At 36.4% G+C, this 18404-nt stretch overlaps 1 protein-coding gene across 1 annotated transcript; it reads right to left on the bottom strand.

Moving 5' to 3' along the window:
- Positions 1-4423: 4423 nt before the first annotated feature.
- LOC306864688 (phosphoenolpyruvate carboxykinase, cytosolic [GTP]-like) lies at positions 4424-17378 on the bottom strand. Its single transcript, XM_079408848.1, has 10 exons — positions 16810-17378; positions 11245-11460; positions 10953-11137; positions 8720-8926; positions 7576-7763; positions 7208-7370; positions 6716-6931; positions 6437-6574; positions 5593-5688; positions 4424-5472 (listed from the first exon to the last, which is right to left on the bottom strand). The coding sequence occupies exons 1-10, from the start codon at positions 16839-16841 to the stop codon at positions 5003-5005; spliced, it is 1911 nt and encodes a 636-aa protein (XP_079264974.1). The 5' UTR covers positions 16842-17378; the 3' UTR covers positions 4424-5002.
- Positions 17379-18404: the final 1026 nt, after the last annotated feature.

Consider the following 18404-nt stretch of genomic DNA (forward strand, 5'->3'; position numbering starts at 1 on the left):
ACCTCCACTTGTTCCAAATCTGTATGAGTTTCTTTCTTCTGTTCAACACAAAAGAAGCTATTTTAAAAAATGTTGGTACTCGAACAGTTGATGAGCACCATTGATTTAAATAGTTTTTTTTTTTTTATATATAATGGAAGTCAATGGTGCTCATCAACTGTTCGAGTACCAACATTTTTCAAAATAGCTTCTTCATCTTACATCTGGGGGTTTTTCAGCACAAAATAAGTACAAGAGTCTCTTTGTGGTGAGCGCTATAGATCAGTTTTTCTTTGCCATAGCCTAAAGATGAGATGTGGTCAGTGCTGTAATATAGATGTGAATTGTTTCAGAATACACTCAGGAATATCTAAAATTACATTAAATGCCATTAGATGCTTTCCATCATCTTATATTTACAAGTTTGTTTTGATGTCGGGCCGACTCAGTTTGTTTTTGAAAAAATACTTACCCCACCTTTAATGTAAGTTTATACATGCTAGTTTCCATGAAAGAGTTCAAGATTTTCATTAGCTGCCAGTTTGCTAAGTTTTCTGATGATTAAACAGAATGCACAAACTATGCAATGTGGGAAAGTAATGCACCCAGATAGCACACGTATGTCTGCAAGAGATCACTTGATCTGGAAAGCATCTGTTGTGTACAAACACCTGACAGACGTCTGTAAGATTCTAAATCACAAACATCCTAAAGACATCTAATATACGTCTATTTGACATCTCATAGGAAACTTCCTATTGCTTATGAGCAAACTCACTATAAAATATGTCTTCCAGATGTAAATGCAGACATCAAATAGACCTCTCCTTGATGTACGTGTGTTATCAGGGTAGTGAATGAGGGTATACATGGCATTTTCGGACAGCAGTTTCTCATACGTCATTTTCTTTGATTCGTGAAATTAAGTGTTTGATCTAATATACAATATTTATTTCATAAAATCATATTGTTTTATAATGATATTTATCTGCTGTGTGCACCTAAACTTTTCAAAGACATTTTCTTTTAGCCCAAGCTACTCGTGATGCGGAACAGACACGGAGGCTTTTAATGAGATAGCGTTAGTTAACTCAAAAATGAAAATTCGTTCATCATTTAGGCCTACTCACCATAATGTTGTTCCAAACCTTCTGTGGAACATAAAAGATAATATTTTGAAACATAACAGAGAGACATGGGTAAGCAATTTCATGTTTAAGATTACTGATTGTCATACTTAATGTTTTTAATTTAAAATTAAGAGTCTGACCTCTTTCTAAAAAATGTGTAATTTGTCAAATGTTTATAGTATGCTTGCACAGTCGTTTATGTGCTGTCCCATACATGTAGAGATCATGCACATGGAATTATGACCATTTCTGTCATTAAAAGACTATTTTTTAGTAAGATGTTTTTTTACAAAATATTTAAAGTGAATTAAATGTTTTCCATAAACAAATTGTTCACCTGAATTGTCATTTACATATAATCGTGTTGTTCCTCAGACACCATGTATGAAGTCTCTTCTTTGGATTATTCAAAATATATATTTTTTGTGTTCCTCAGAAGACAGAAGGTCATACTGAAACAACATGAGGGTAAATAAATGATGACTGTATTTTGAGTTTTGGATGAACTATTCTCGTATCTAAATTGATACCTGACTCTGACATTTCATTAGTGAATAGATTTGATGGATGTGAAATGGTCCTGTTTTTAGAATTTTACAGGAGCACATTTGTGATGCTGCAAGTGGGAGTGGAATTCTTGCTTGCCTGAAAACTGTGCAGAGAAATGCATCTCGTCATGCTGAAAAAAGAATGAACACTCTCCAAGGACGTCCAAACACCACGAGCAAAGACTTTGTTCAGTGAGCATTAACATGCATTCAAATGTAAAGTCAAGAGTTATGTTAAGAGTAATGTTTTTAGGACTTATCAAATGAACATGGTTAGTTAAATTTAAGGTAGTGTTATTTTATTTGTATTGTTGTATTTTTGCATGATTTTTTGTGAATATTTTGGACAATAAGTGAATGCATTGCACAAATAGTTTTTGTACAATTTATTTAACTTATTTTGTTTATGCATTGCACATTTATTTATATATTTTATTGCACTTTAGAGATTTTTTTAAAGGAAAGGTTTTGCACCTGGAACATAAGATTTTTTTTTCCAGTGGCATGTTAGATCTGCATTCCTTTTCCTTTGCTATAGGCCCATAATAATTATGTGTAGGGCCGAAAAAGAGCTCCCTATTGTTATTATTATTATTTATTTTGCACCATAGATAAATTATGTTTAGATTTTTAGCAGGAAAATAGATTAAATGGGTATTACTGTATTGCAGTGAGCTCTGTGTACGGCGAGGGCAAAAAGGTTGATACCCAGCCAGGTTTCTGGGCTGCTCAACGATGTTGTGAGAAAACTTTTCATAGCATTAGCAAGCCTTCTTCCCCGTGACTCAGTGGGTTCAGTTTCAACAGCATAAATGTCACGGAAACCTCTTCCACCGTCTCTAGATAGCACCTTAACAGTCATATCTTCAGCCCATGTGATGTTCATTGGTTTTCCCATGAGCTCTGAAAATTAAAGAGCCTTCTGGGCCTTTTCTGCATCATGACAGCATTTAAAAGTAACAAAACCATACCCGTGGGACAGGTTGGTTCTTATATATCTGCACATTTTCACAGTGCAGATGGGGCCGAATGGGAAGAATAATGCTTCCCCGAAGTTTAAAACTGCATCATATTTAGCAGGCCAGTCATTAGGCCTTGCTAGGACATTAATAGTCATGTGTTAGGCCCATGTGATGCACATTGGTCTTCCCATAAGCTCCAAAAATTTCAGAGCTTCTAAGGCATTTTTGGTCACAAAACCATACCCACGAGACTGGTTGGTTATTGTGTTTCTGCACACTCACACAGAACAAATTGTTCCGACTGGGCTGAATATTGCATGCAACAATTGTTCGGACACATCTGGGTGCAAATCACTGACAAGCAATGACCGGTGTATTAATCATTTAATTGGGTATGAGTGACCCCTGCTGGCCAATAACGTCTGGAAGCTCACTTGTGAAGCGTGAACAAAGTTCTAGTTTGTTATATTCTAGGTTCATCAGGCTTATTTTGTTCTCCTTTTAAGATTGCTATTTTATACTTTATACAATAAGGTATACAATAGCCTACATAAATAAATGTTATGTACATAAAACGTGATTTTGTGGCAAAACCATGGGCATGATCTGTCGTTTTTATCCTTTTGTTTAGTATATTTATTTGTTTGGCCAGTCGTTGTGGGTTTTAAGGACCTTTGAAATAACTTTGAAATAAGGGATACGGTCATGTAATGCGGTCAAGACCTGACTGGAACTACGTTCGCCGTGAGTTTCCCTGAAAATAATTGCACACCTTAGAACGTTCGTCAGCCAATCAGATTCAAGCATTCAACGGCCCCGTGGTATAAGCTGTAGTTAATATTATATTGCCAACTATTGCGTCCACATTAGTGTTTCCTTCCTGAATGATCACTTTTGTAAGAAATCGAGTGATGATTTAATAAGCCATTCATAAAGACGGTTGCTAAATTTAAAGTTGTTCTGGTATGCTATTTTAGCATATCATTTTATGACATAAATAGAGTACTATGCTTGAAAGCTGTTCTGAAATCTGAAAATCATTTGCTTCAGTACAGAATTTAATGATGACACATCTTGGTTAGAAAATTTGACCTAATTAAGTAAAATTTTTAGAAATTAGATTCTAATTTACTGTAAAAAGGGCCTAAATCTTTATTGGAAAAGTTATTTTCTGTCACTGACAAGGAATATTATTATATATGGCATTAAATGTAAAATTTGTAAAAAAAAAAAATATTACATACTTTTGCTTTTAATATTTGTATTATTTCTATAAAGGTATCTTGTGATGGTATCCTGCATAGGCTATAAAACTCGTCAATTCTCTTCATTGATTCAGACCTAAAGTATTTGTGTATGTTGCTGATGTGAAATACCACAAAACTAACATTTAAATTCAAATTCACTCTTGTATTATTTTGTATTTCAGGACAGGGTGGACCCACGATTGCTGGCTGTGTGGGAGTTTTGTTCTTGTTTTAGTATGAGGTCAATTTACCTTTCTTTTGCATCATAGTGTACATCTGGGGGTTTTGTAGCGCACACTAGAAACAGAAAAATAAGCACAAGTGTTTCTTTGTGGTGAGTGCTCTAGATTTTGCCTTATAGGTAGTAAAGACCTATGCAGTCACTGATTTGAATAGTTTAATAATTCAAAATAGTTCAAAAATTTATGATGTAAACGTGAGATTTATGGCATATTGTAGGAAGTAAAGAGATAACTGCAGTATCAGTATAATCTGTTTCTGAACGACAGATTATTACATCTGATGTTAAGAAAGCCGAGTGACGCACAAAGTTTGGTTTAGAGTTGTATTTATTCAGTCAGCTCATGTAAAAACATGCACACATTCAATGACTGAGACTTGTTTCTGTGTTATTTGGTCCGGATCTTTCAATCCTAGCTCAACCTGATTCATGTCAATCATATTTCACTGATAAAAGGCAAAATCCTTGGAAATAAAAATTCAGCTTTCATTAGGTAACCAGTAAAATGATGATACAAAAAATGATGGTACTGGTGCTTTCCTTGAACACGTCTGATCTTTTTCCTCAAAATAAACAGATATTAGGTAGTGTACTCATATATATATATATATATATATATATTGAAGATGCTGTGGTTTAAATTCATAATGTGGTAAAATAATCTAAAAGGCATTTTGGGACATAGTTTGTAAACATTAAATAGAGTTTTTAGCATCTATTGTTAGATAAAATAAGGCACCTAGGTACTGATACCACTGATGGCATCTAATTAACTTTTTGGTTTTGTGTTTCTCAGGTGCAGCATCTACTGCAGTGCAACAGTCACATTAAAACCTCCACCTCAACCCATCCTATTCTTCACATCTGCTCAACATCAATGTAATGTAGCGTCTATTCAATCCCTCACTCTCTCCTCCAGCGCCCTCAGCTCTCCTTCCACTTGTGCAGGTAGATCAGCTCCAACCTGCTGGGTGAAGTAGGTCCGAAGCTCCTGCGTTTCCTTCTGCCAGAAGGGTTTGGGCAGGTCAAAGAGGGCACCCATATCGATATTCCCACCCAGGCCTTCTGTGTTTATTGCATCGTTTTGTGGAATCCATCCCACAATGCTTTTGGTGGCAGCCTCGTCTTCATTGGTTCGGCCGCATCGTTTGAAGATCCACTCGAGGACGCGGGCGTTCTCTCCAAACCCTGGCCACAGGAAAGAGCCAGTCTTCTGATCTTTCCGGAACCAGTTGACGTGGAAGATCTTGGGGAGTTGGGTCTGGCCCTTGCGCGTCTCCATACTCAACCAGTGGGCCAGGTAGTCACCGAAGTTGTAACCGAAGAAAGGACGCATGGCGAAAGGGTCATGCATGATTACTTTACCTACAGAAAATGAGCCATATATATTATAATTTTTTTAAATATCAGTATGAGCTTTTTGTTCAGTTTATCAGTAAGTGCTTAAATGTACTGTTTATCATATGGAGAAATTAAAGTTTGTACCTTTATGTTCAGCAGCAGCTGTGGATTCAGATCTCATGGCTGCACCCACGAACACACCGTGACGCCAGTTAAACGACTCGTACACCAAAGGGACACCTGGGAAAAAAGACAGGTACATTTTAAGATATAATGTATAACAAATGTCTATGTATGTATACAGTACAGTTAGGTAGTTTGACGCCAGTAAGCTTTTTTAAAATGTTTTCGAAGTCTCTTATGTTCACCAAGGCTGCATTTATTTCATTAAAAATGCTGTAATAATGGTATTATTGTGAAATATTTTTACAATTTAAAAATAACTGTTTTTTGTTTTAATATATTAAAAATGTAATTCATTCCTGTGATGGCAAAGCACAGCATTTATATGATTTTTTTTTTTTTTGTAAATTTATAGATGTCTTAACTGTAACCTTTGATTTAATGCATCCTTACTGTTCACACCAGGCATGATAATGATAACTACTAGCAATAAGTAATGATAAATAGCATCCAAACCAACTTATAATAATGTTCTGCAGGTTGTCATCTGCCACTTTAAATGCTTGAGCTCCTTAAAGCAGGATGGATTCTTATTCATTTAAATTTAACAAGATTTTAAAACTAAATTTTTATCATTATTGTTATTATCCTTGGTATGAAACAGTTTTAGTATCAAGATACTATTCTAGTTTTTATTAATACTTTGGAAAAGTTTTTTTATATTTTATATTTTCCACTTGTGTGTTTATTTTATTGCAGGTAACTTTTTTTAATGGTTTTAGTTAATTGTGAATGAGCCTTAAAAGTATTGATTTCTTACATAATATGTGCATTTTAAATATTCTGATTCAGTAATACTACCCACCTTCTGGTCTTCTGCCACCAAATACAATGGCATCAATGGGGACGCCCTCATCACTTTCCCAGAGTGGGTCTATGATGGGGCACTGGCCAGCTGGGGCACAAAACCTGGAGTTCGGGTGAGCACACAGTGTAGAATCACCTGAGAAACACAAGAAGAGATAAACCAACACCATTATAACACAATGCCACAGATGCTGTCCATTTAGAAATTTGTCCATTATAAATGCTTCTAAGAATTTAAATATTCTGTAACAATGATTTTCCTAAACAATGATCTTACCATACTTCCAGGATTTGCCGTGCCAGTCTGTGAGATTGATTCCAGGTGCAGGTGGTTCCAGACCCTCCCACCAAACTCCCCCATCGCTGGTCTCTCCCACATTAGTGAACACTGTGTTCCTGGAGATGGTTGTCATTGCATGAGGGTTTGTCTTCATGGACGTCCCTGGGGCAACTCCAAAGAAACCATTCTCCGGATTAATGGCTCTGAGTTTACCTGGTGAAGAAAGTCAAAATACACCACCGTCTCTGTTGAAAACATCTATTTATAACCATTAACAACAGTATTCCAATCAACAATATATGGCAAAACTGTTTCTCAGCAACTGGGTGTTTTGTTTACTGAGAGCCATGTACTTATTTCTATTTTAATTAGTTCTCTTTCTGCTGCCCAATAAAAAATGCTAAAATAAAAGATATGGTGTCATTTCCTGGCTGCCCATAAACCCACACTTGTCACATGCTGTGTCAACAGACAAGTTATATTTCTCACCCTGCCTGTCAAATTTCATCCAGGCGATGTCATCGCCCACACACTCGACCTTCCAGCCTGGCAGCGCTGGTTTCATCATGGCCAGGTTAGTTTTCCCACAAGCGCTCGGGAACGCTGCAGCAATGTACCGTTTTACACCCTGAGGATTTGTGATTCCCAGAATCTGGTGGAGAAAGAAAAACAGAAGTCTATCAGCATGTTTTACAAATGATGACTCCAGCTAAAAGAGTAGTACATAAGTACAATGCAATGTTACTTGATCGATATGGCTAACATATCATTTATATAAGGTTGTAAACTTTCATTAAACTCAAAGGTCTTATAGGGGATAACAAGACAAATCTAGGATTCTGTCTGACGTCCCATACCAGCATGTGTTCAGCCAACCAGCCTTCGTCTTTGGCAATGCGTGAGGCGATACGAAGAGCAAAACATTTCTTTCCAAGGAGCGAGTTTCCACCGTAACCGCTGCCGAAGGACAGGATCTGTCTGGTGTCAGGAAGATGCGAGATCAACACCTTTTCCGGGTTACAAGGCCAGCTGTTTACTAGAGGAGCTGTGAGGGAAGAACAGAGAAAGATACGATATTGACAAGAAAATAAAAATATATACAGTAAAGTTTAAAAGTTTGGGAGCAGGTTTTGTTTTTTTATAAATTAATACTTTTATTCAGCAGGGACACAATAAATTGATCAGAAGTAAAGACATAATGTTACAAAAGATTTCTAGTTCAAATAAATGCATTTTTTTTCATCACAGGAATAAATTACTTTTCAAAATACATTAAATTAGAAAATTTATTTTAAATTATTAAATAATATTTCACAATAGAGCTGTGTTTATTGTATTTTTAATCAAATAAATGCAGCCTTGGTGAGCATGAGAGACTTTGAAAACATAAAAGCTTACTGACCCCAAACTTTTGAAAGGTAATGCAATTAATCAAATAATATTGTAAATAATAAATAATATGTGACCCTGGACAACAAAAGCAGTCTTAAGTCGCTAGGGAATATTTGTAGCAATAGCCAAAAATACATTGTATGAGTCAAAATAATCGAAAATCATTTAAAAATCATTAGGATATTAAGTAAAGATCATGTTCCATGAAGATATTTTGTAAATTTCCGACCGTAAATATATTAAAACTTAATTTTTGATTAGTAATATGAATTGCTAAAAACTTCATTTGGACACCTTTACAGGCAATTTTCTCAGTATTTAGATTTTTGTGCACCCTCAGATTTTCAAATAGTTTTATCTCAGCCAAATGTCCGATCCTAACAATCCATACATCAATGGAAAGCTTATTTATTCAGCTTTCAGATCATGTATAAATCTCAATTTCCAAAAATGGACCATTATGACTGGTTTTGTGGTCCAGGGTCACATATGTGGCAAATAAAATGACACAATCGATAATTTGAAGGAACTGGTGAAATTTAGAGTTTCATTTGATCGATTGAGTCACATTTACATTTAATCTGACATTAAAATAAAGCAGTAAGGTACCTTTGAGTGGTAAAGGTCGGCCCAAAGAGTGCTGGCAGCGCACAAACTCTGCACCCTCGGCTAGTTTCTCCAGCACAGGTGTCCCCATGCGTGTCATGATGCCCATGCTGGCCACCACATATGGAGAATCTGTCACCTGAACACCAAACTTAGCAAGAGAAGAGTTCACAGGGCCCATACTGAAGGGGATCACATACATAGTGCGTCCTATAGAGGGACAGAAAGACATACATTTTGAAGAGATTCATTCCGAAAGTCCCAGACTATCCTACATGAGTGTGTGGACTGATGAACAATTTGATGGATATTCGGATTTTAAAGGAATATGTCAGGTTAAATACAACTGAAGCTCCAATGACAGGATTCTGTGGAAAGTTATTATTTTCAGCGCACACATGAATCTTCTATCCAAGTCAGAATTGTTATATAAAATATTTCTATTTGCTTGACACCGTAAACATTGCACTATTGCTGTCCATGGAAGGCAGGTGCCACAGCAAACTGAATTTGATTTAAGAGAGCTCTGGTTTGTGTACATTTACAATTGATCATGGCAGCAGTTATTTATCAAATGATGATCAAATAATGGAGAAAAGCATTATAACCGGGCATATATCCAGCAGCACAATATAAACGACTGCTCTTTCAGCATTTTAAAGAGCTGATATTTTATGTTTAAATATTCAATAATGTTTTATATAATTCTAAATAACATTTAATAGTATATAAAATATTTAATGTATTTATATATTATAAATCATATTTATGATATTATTTAATATTATTATTTTAATATTTATTTTTATTTAAGACATATTTTCCACAACATTTTATTGGTGGTTAAAGGAACTACAGGTACATCTCAAAAAATTTGAATATCATGAAAAAGGTCAATATTTTTTGTCACTCATTTCAGAAAGTGAAATCCATATATTATATAGATTCATTACACATAGAGTGAAATATTTCAAGCCTTTATTTCTTGAAATTTTGATGATTATGGCTTACAGATAATGAAAACACAAAATTCAGTGTCTCAGACAATTAGAATATTACATAAGATCAATAAAAAAGGATATTTTAAACAGAAATGTCAGTCTTCTGAAAAGTATGTTCATTTCTATGCACTCAATACTTGGTTGGGCCTCCTTTTGCATGAATTACTGCATCAGTGCGGCGTGGCATGGAGGCAATCAGCCTGTGGCACTGCTCAGGTGAAATGGAAGCCCAGGTTGCTTTGATAGCGGCCTTCAAGTCATCTGCATTGTTGGGTCTGGTGTCTCTTATCTTCCTCTTGACAATACCACATAGAGAATCTATGAATCTTCAGGTCAGGAGAGTTTCAAGCACAGTAACACCATGTTCATTGTATCTTTGGCAGTGTGGGCAGGTGCCAAGTCCCGCTGGAAAATGAAATCAGCATCTCCATAAAGCTTGTCAGCAGAAGGAAGCATGAAGTGAAATTTCCTGGTAGATAGCTGGGTTGACTGGACTTCAGAAAACACAGTGGACCAGCACCAGCAGATGACATGGCAGCCCAAATCATCACTGACTGTGGAAACTTCACACTGGACTTCAAGCAACATGGATTCTGTGTCTCTCCACTCTTCCTCCAGACTCTAGGACCTTGATTTCCAAATGAAATGCAAAATTTACTTTCATCTGAAAAGAGGACTTTGGACCACTGAGCAACAGTCCAGTTATTTTTCTCTACAGCCCAGGTAAGACGCTTCTGACGTTGTTTCTGTTTCAGAAGTGGCTTGGTAGCCCTTTTCCTGAAGACGTTTGAGCGTGGTGACTCTTAATGCACTGACTCCAGCTTCAGTCCACTCCTTGTGAAGCTCTCCCAAGTGTTTGAATCAGCTTTGCATGACAGTATTCTCAAGCTTGCAGTCATCCCTGTTGCTTGTGCACCTTTTATTCTTTTACAAGAGATACCCAGAATTTATACTGTAGGGATGGTCATTAATTGAAACTCAAAGGTAAATATTCTAATATTTTGAGATACTGATTTTTGACTTTCATGAGCTGTAAGCTCTAATCATCAAAATTAAAACAAAAAAACTTTTGAAATGTTTTACTTTACATGTAATGAATCTAAAATATATAAAAGTTTCACTTTTTGAAATAAGTTACAAGAAGAAATTAACTTTTTCACGATATTCAATTTTTTTGAGATGTACCTGTATTTGACAGGTTTCAGTTATTGTTCAGTGGTTTAATTAATACACACCTGCCATGCAGCCAGGAAAGCGGTCCTCTCTGGCTTTCTGAAAGTCTTCCTCGCTCATCCAGCTGCCCAGCTGGGACTTGGCACCTCCGGTGGGAATGGGAATAGTGTCTCTTTGGTCCTTAGTGACAATCACAGTTTTACTCTCGACGCGAGCCACATCTTTAGGGTCAGTACGTGCCAGCCAGCTGCACACAGAAAAGAGCAGAAATTTAAATCAGGATTAAGGAGATCATTCACATTATCATCAGTATTGGTTCAAAAACTAATGATGAGACTAGAAAAAAGTATTTACCAGTTTTCATATTTGGTGAGTTTCTTCACCATGCCCTCTTTCTCCAGGTTGGCCAGGATGTCTGCCGTCTCCTCTGAAGTGCCTGTGACCACATGCACTTTAGCAGGTTTACATTCAGCCACTGCGCCCGACACAAACTCCGCCACCGACGGGGGCAGAGAGGGGATGGAGGCGAGTGACCGCACACCCACTGAAGCTGTACTGATGGCATTTCGCCTGTATGGACAGACACAAACATTAGTACAACATAAAGTCTGTAAATAGCATGCATCTAGTGCTGCCCAAATTTTTAGTTTACATAATATATGTACAGGTATGTGCACTGTGTATATTTATTATGTATATATAAATACACACGCAGTATATATTTTGAAAATATTTACATGTATATGATTTATTACAGATAAATATATTTAATATATAAACAAACTTTTTCTTAAATATATACATGTATGTATGTGTATTTATATAGACATTACATTTACATTTATTCATTTAGCTGACGCTTTTATCCAAAGCGACTTTCAATTGCTATATATGTCAGAGGTCGCACGCCTCTGGAGCAACTAGGGGTTAAGTGTCTTGCTCAGGGACACATTGGTGTCTCACAGTGGATTCGAACCCGGGTCTCTCACACCAAAGGCATGTGTCTTATCCACTGCGCCATCACCACCCCCTATATTTATTTAGACATAATAAATATACACAGTACACACACATACAGTGGGGAAACAATTATTTGATCCCTGCTGATTTTGTACGTTTGCCAACTGACAAAGAAATGATCAGTCTATAATTTTAATGGTAGGTTTATTTTAACAGTGAGACAGAATAACAAAAAAAAAAAAAACCCGAAAAACGCATTTCAAAAAAGTTATAAATTGATTTGCATTTTAATGAGTCAAATGAGTATGTGACCCCTTCGCAAAACATGACTTAGTACTTTGTGGCAAAACCCTTGTTGGCAATCGCAGAGGTCAGACGTTTCTTGTAGTTGGCCACCAGGTTTGCACACATCTCAGGAGGGATTTTGTCTCACTCCTCTTTGCAGATCCTCTCCAAGTCATTAAGGTTTCAAGGCTGATGTTTGGCAACTCAAACCTTCAGCTCCCTCCACAGATTTTCTATGGGATTAAGGTCTGGAGACTGGCTAGGCCATTCCAGGAATTTAATGTGCTTCTTCTTGAACCACTCCTTTGTTGCCTTGGCCTAGGGATGGGCGATATATCGCAAACTACGCAATATCGCTTTCATTATTGCAGATATATCGCCTTCGACAATGAACGCAAATTGCGTAGCTTGTCAGTGAACTACGGCTCCGTGTATTAAATGCCGCTCCATTTGAAAACAGGTGATGGAGATTTAGCGCTAATCAAGGAACCGGCTTTACTGACGAGATGCGCATGCATATCGCATGCGATATATCGCCCATCCCTACCTTGGCCGTGTGTTTTGGGTCATTGTCATGCTGGAATACCCATCCATAACCCATTTTCAATTACCTGGTTTGGCTTCAATGCCCTGGCCTTGATGGTACATAGCCCTGTCCATCGTCCCTTTGATGCGGTGCAGTTGTCTTGTCCCCTTAGCAGAAAAACAACCCCAAAGCATAATATTTCCACCTCCATGTTTGACGGTGGGGATGGTGTTCTTGGGGTCATAGGCAGCATTCCTCCTCCTGCAAGCACGGCGAGTTGAGTTGATGCAAAAGAGCTTGATTTTGGTCTCATCTGACCACAACACTTTCACCCAGTTCTCCTCTGAATCATTGGCAAACTTCAGAGGGGCCTGTACATGAAGGATTTCTGTCCTTCACAGCGTAGTGTGTTATCAATTGTTTTCTTGGTGACTATGGTCCCAGCTGCCTTGACATCATTGGCAAGATCCTTCCGTGTAGTTCTGGTCTGATTCCTTACTGTTCTCATGATCACTGAATCTCCATGAGGTGAGATCTTGCATGGAGCCCCAGTCCGAGGGAGATTGACAGTTATTTTGATTTTATTCCATTGGCGAATAATCGCATCAACTGTTGTCAACTTCTCACCAAGCTGCTTGGCAATGGTCTTGTAGCCCATTCCAGTCTTGTGTAGGTCTACAATCTTGTACATCTCTTTGGTCTTGGCCATGGTGGAGAGTTTGGAATCTGATTCATTGCTTCTGTGGACAGGTGTCTTTTATACAGCTAACAACCTGAGATTAGGACTAATCTCAGCTCCTAACCTGTATAAAAGACACCTGGGAGCCAGAGTGTTATTATGCCAATTGATAGGGGATCAAATACTTATTTGACTCATTAAAATGCAAATCAATTCATAACTTGAAATGGGGTTTTCTGGATTTTTGTGTTGTTATTCTGTCTCTCACTGTTAAAATAAACCTACCATTAAAATTCTAGACTGATAATTTCTTTGTCAGTGGGCAAACGCACAAAATCAGCAGGGGATCAAATATTTTTTTCCCCACTGTATTATGTAAACAAAAACTTTTATTTTGGATGTGATTAATTGCGACACATTTGAGCTTTTAGTTAGTTATGTGTGTAAACATTTTACAAAAATTCAGACCATACAAACTTAAATGTATCTTATTAATAGTTAGTGTGTTGATATACAATCCAACAAGACAGTGACCTCTCACCGTTTGTATCATTCTGTGTATTAGTGGTGGGAATTATTAATCGATCTCTGCAAGTAACATCAATACACTAGCAGGAGGCAACAAGTCACTGTCTTTAAGATTGGTTCAAAACATTGATTCATTCAGGAACGAAATGACTGAATTCATTCAAAAACACCCATTCATACAGGAAAGAAACACAGGTACCGTGTGTTGCTCATAGACGAGCAATTGTTATAACGCTTTGGAACTATTTCCATTGGCTGACCATACAGCATCTGAAATGTACGTTACTCAATATTACCTACCAATTTATTGAACTATGCTTCAATTATAAATAATAATTGTCTAACATTTATTAAAGATAGTGTGTGTGAAAGCTGATGACACCAGAAGTCTTGCACATTCTAGCAAAAATGTGAGCGCTCTTATGGCAAAAAAATAAGGTGGATAATATAAAGCCAACTCAGTTTAAAGTCTAAGCTAAGGACTGTAGATAACGTATAAAGTAGATGATCTATGTAATCCATCACGTTACATTAATGAATGAACATATATTTCAGCATGGCAGCACTAAATGTACTTTAACACAGATCTTTGACCGGAACTGAAAGATAAGCGATTACGAAGCTGCAAGACTAATTAGTGTCCTTTGGAATGAAATGCGCTACATGTACTGTACTACACTGAAGACTAGTATACAAAAAATATTCAATCAGAAATTGCTAGTGAATTTCACAAACAATTACAAGAAAATGGCAAATATCACATTAAATAAAACTTTTTTAAAATAGAAAAACTTAAACTGTTTTCTTGTACATCATGCTCCAATAATGTGTTTTACTTACAACTTTAAATTTTTAAAAGTATAGTAAACGTTTTGCAGCCCAGTTCAGATTTTAAGTCACCTTTTTAAGTCACCAAAATATTTTTTTATCACTGACTGAATATTATATATATATATATATATATATATATATATATTTCATTTACAGCAAGTCATTTATTGTACTTTTAATTTACAATATTAAGCCAAGGGCATGGCTTTGATTCCCAGGGAATGCACAAACTGATAGAATGCATACCATCTCAATAAACTGAATAAAATGCATGATAAAGACAAAAAAAGGCAGAATGAGAGGAGACGAGGATACTCTCTATCAGTATTTCTCACATGAAAGCAGAAAAATGAGGGAGAGAAACAGAGAAAGCTAAAGAAATGAAAAACCATGAGTTCAGTGAGCAAACAAAAAAGCAAAAACAGAACAAAGGTTTCATGCTAGACGAGAGACCTTTTTGTTCTTGCCATTCAATCCTCTGCTTTCTGAATATGGGTCAAAAATCATCTGAGACCAGCTTGTCATTCTTTAACAGTGTTTGTGAACTGAGCACGGTCAGCATAATCAATTAACAAGACGGCTCGTGACTGCAAGGCCTGTTGGCTATAATTAAGAGAATATTTGAAGGATAGCAAGAGGAATTCCTTGCCTTTACTCTCTGATTCAGTTCAGCGCAAACCCCCAGCCCAATTGCCACACTCCCCTCTATTGTTTTCCAAAGCCATAAAATGTATACAAACTCAACTAGAACAAAGTCTTTGGGTCTATTTGACCCCCATGATCCCTGACTTTCATCAATAACCACTGAGCTTTAAACCATCAATTATCATAAACAGTTAAACACACCCCCACTTGAACCAACCAATCAGATGGCCTCCTTTGCATTCACTCCCCTCCCCTCCCCTCCGAGGCTGGTTAAACAGGGTATGGCCACTTCAGGCACATTATGTTCATGCATGAACACATAACACACGTACCAATTTGAGAAATGTGCGAAATAATAAAACTCAGCCAAAAGGGTGCTTTTCTTTTTAAACCTCATGCATGCATTAGAGCTATACCTCAAGGGTATTTAAGTAAAAAAAAAAAAAACTGGTAAACAAGTTAGTAGACCCTTTCACTCAAAAAACACACATGTGTGTCATATTAACAATCAGTTCCTGGTATCATGCATGTTGTTGGGTAAAGTTTAGCTAGTAGAGACTTTCACACTGTGCATATTTACTTGAAGTCCTGTGCTGATGTAATCACTCATTCTGGTGAGAGATATAGAGCAGATATAGATTCATAAAATGGGTTTTAGCTGGGATCTGTATGGATATATTTTGTTCAACACATTATTCTCACTTTGCTGTTGATCTCTAAATACAGTCCACATTCCGGTTTAACAAATGACTCAGAAATGCTTATTGCGACTTTGCTTTTGTGGTCAAAGTTGATGGTAATTTGTTCATTCATAACCTGTTTTTCAGACTCTGTATACTTATTGAGTCTCTAAACATTTCTCTATGTGACTTACGTTGCTGCATTCCTGTACGTGACACACTCACTAACACTAGTTTAACTCTAATAGTGACATGTAATATGTGGCAAATGTCATTATTTGGCAATACCAGACTGCAGGACTGCATTTTTTTTATTTATTTTTTTATATATAACTCTATCAAAGATCATTCTGCATTATTACAGACTATTGTAGTTTAGTACCCCCACTAAAACAAGGGAGGTGACACTGTAATTGTACAGGGTGTTGACAAATGTTTTTATAGAACAGTTTAAACCTGTTTAAATATCTGATCTCACAAGAAACTATATAACAAGGATGTTTACCCAAGAAAGATAGGGGTGTGATACTGTGTATTGAATAGACTGCAGGAAAATAATACACCTAGACCTTTAATTCTGTTTTACTCTGTTTTTAGCTGCAACAAGAAAATAAATGTAATGATCTGAATAATATATGACAATAGCAACTTGCATTAAATATTATATGTGTAAATATATTAATATATAAATACATTTAGCATATATATATATATATATATGTGTGTGTGTGTGTGTGTGTGTGTGTGAGTGATATATATATTAAACATGTCTAAAAGACACTCACCACCTTAGTACTCCAAGCAACAGGCAGGACATCTTTGGTGCAAGTGAAAGTGGTGGAGTAAACAACCGAAATTATGACTAAAAATAAAATAAAGCAATATAAGAGGGGTGGTTTGTTCCTCTTCAGTCCTGTGCACCTCTCATATCAGACTGGTGAGTGTGATAGTCCAGCTCTTGAGGTAGACTAGAGTAAAGTAAGACCCTTGCACTGTAACACGTGTAACTTTATCATCAGCTGATCCCACCCTCAACTCAGATTCTGCACTAATTCTCCTAGCCAACCAGCCTGAGGTGTTTCAATAATAAATAAAGCTTTGTAACTTACTGACAAACTTCCTAGTCGATTAACATATTTCAAAAGTTCTATATTTTCCTGCAATACGCGTGCGCTTCCAATAAAACACGACAAAGTGGGAAAACTAGCTGTTGCATGTCAGTCCAAAAGCTCCCGAGTGATTCAAGTCACTGAAGTCAATCAAATCGAGTGAATCGCGAGGATTCAGATCAGTTCGCAAGGGCTCGCTGTGCTTCGTCCCGCTTTCCAGCAAAACACAGTTGCGTACAAGTGAATCTTTTAAAGTTTTTTTTTTAAAGCGAGCTCTGAGGTCACACGAGCGTCGTTGCGTTCAGCAGATGTGGACACTGTAGGCGGAAGCTTGTCTCTGTGACGTCGCTCCATTCATCACAGCTGCTGTGAGTGCAGGGCTCGGGAGACATTTACAGTAAATGCCTGGCATTCATAAATGTAAATATGAGGGAAATAAGCCTTTATTTTCTGAGCTTAGAAAGTCAACAGTACCTGCCCTTACGAAAATAAACCATGGGTTTACTAACAAAAAAAACTAAAAAACTTGTTACTATAGTTAAACCATGGTAAACACAAATTAACCATGGTTTTGCAACACTAACCATAGTTTAACCATGGTATTTTAAGTAAAATGTGGTTATACAAATGTAAAAAACCATACAGTTTTACTACAATAAAACCATGGCTAATTTTCGTAAGGTCTGTTCAACAGTAGGCTACCTAAAACTATTAATTTTGAAAGAAATAAGAAAGCTGTCTTGTCTGTAAACATTTAGCTTTTATTTCATTGATTTTATTCTTAAAATCTTAAGAATCAAAAGGCACATTAAAATGGTTGTGGAGATTAATGAACTGGCAATAATACATATATATAATAGCCTAGTGTTTGATTATTTTGCATTCTGTTTACGAATGCTTGATTTTTATTAAAATTAAAAGATTTAATTTCTTTTTGTTATTTGAAGGTCACATTAAATGTTACAAAGAGTGTATTATTAATCATCAATTCTTTCTATATTCAGTAGTTTTCTTCGGTAGCCTGTTTCAGTAAACACTACAGGCCTACCTGTCAAAACTTTGCGGTCTGTACAAGTTTTAAAAATGTTTTTTAAAGAAGTCTCTTATGTTCATTAAGGCTGCATTTATCTGATTAAAAAAATACAGTAAAAACGGTAATATTGTGAAACATTATTACAATTTAATAATAACTATATAAATACATTTTAAAATGTAATTTATTTCCTATGATTGCAAAGCTGAATTTAAATGTCAAATGTCACATGATCCCT

This window comes from Barbus barbus, assembly GCF_936440315.1.
Source record: "Barbus barbus genome assembly, chromosome: 46".
Classification (NCBI taxonomy): Eukaryota; Metazoa; Chordata; class Actinopteri; order Cypriniformes; family Cyprinidae; genus Barbus; species Barbus barbus.

Coding starts and splice junctions, on each gene's coding strand:
- LOC306864688 (XM_079408848.1), bottom strand. CDS start 16,841: ATGTCCTGCCTGTTGCTTGGAGTACTAAGGTG. Junction 7,764..8,719: donor CCGACCTTTACCACTCAAAG/GTACCTTACTGC, acceptor CTTCCCTCACAG/CTCCTCTAGTAAACAGCTGG. Junction 7,371..7,575: donor GGTTGGCTGAACACATGCTG/GTATGGGACGTC, acceptor TTTCTCCACCAG/ATTCTGGGAATCACAAATCC.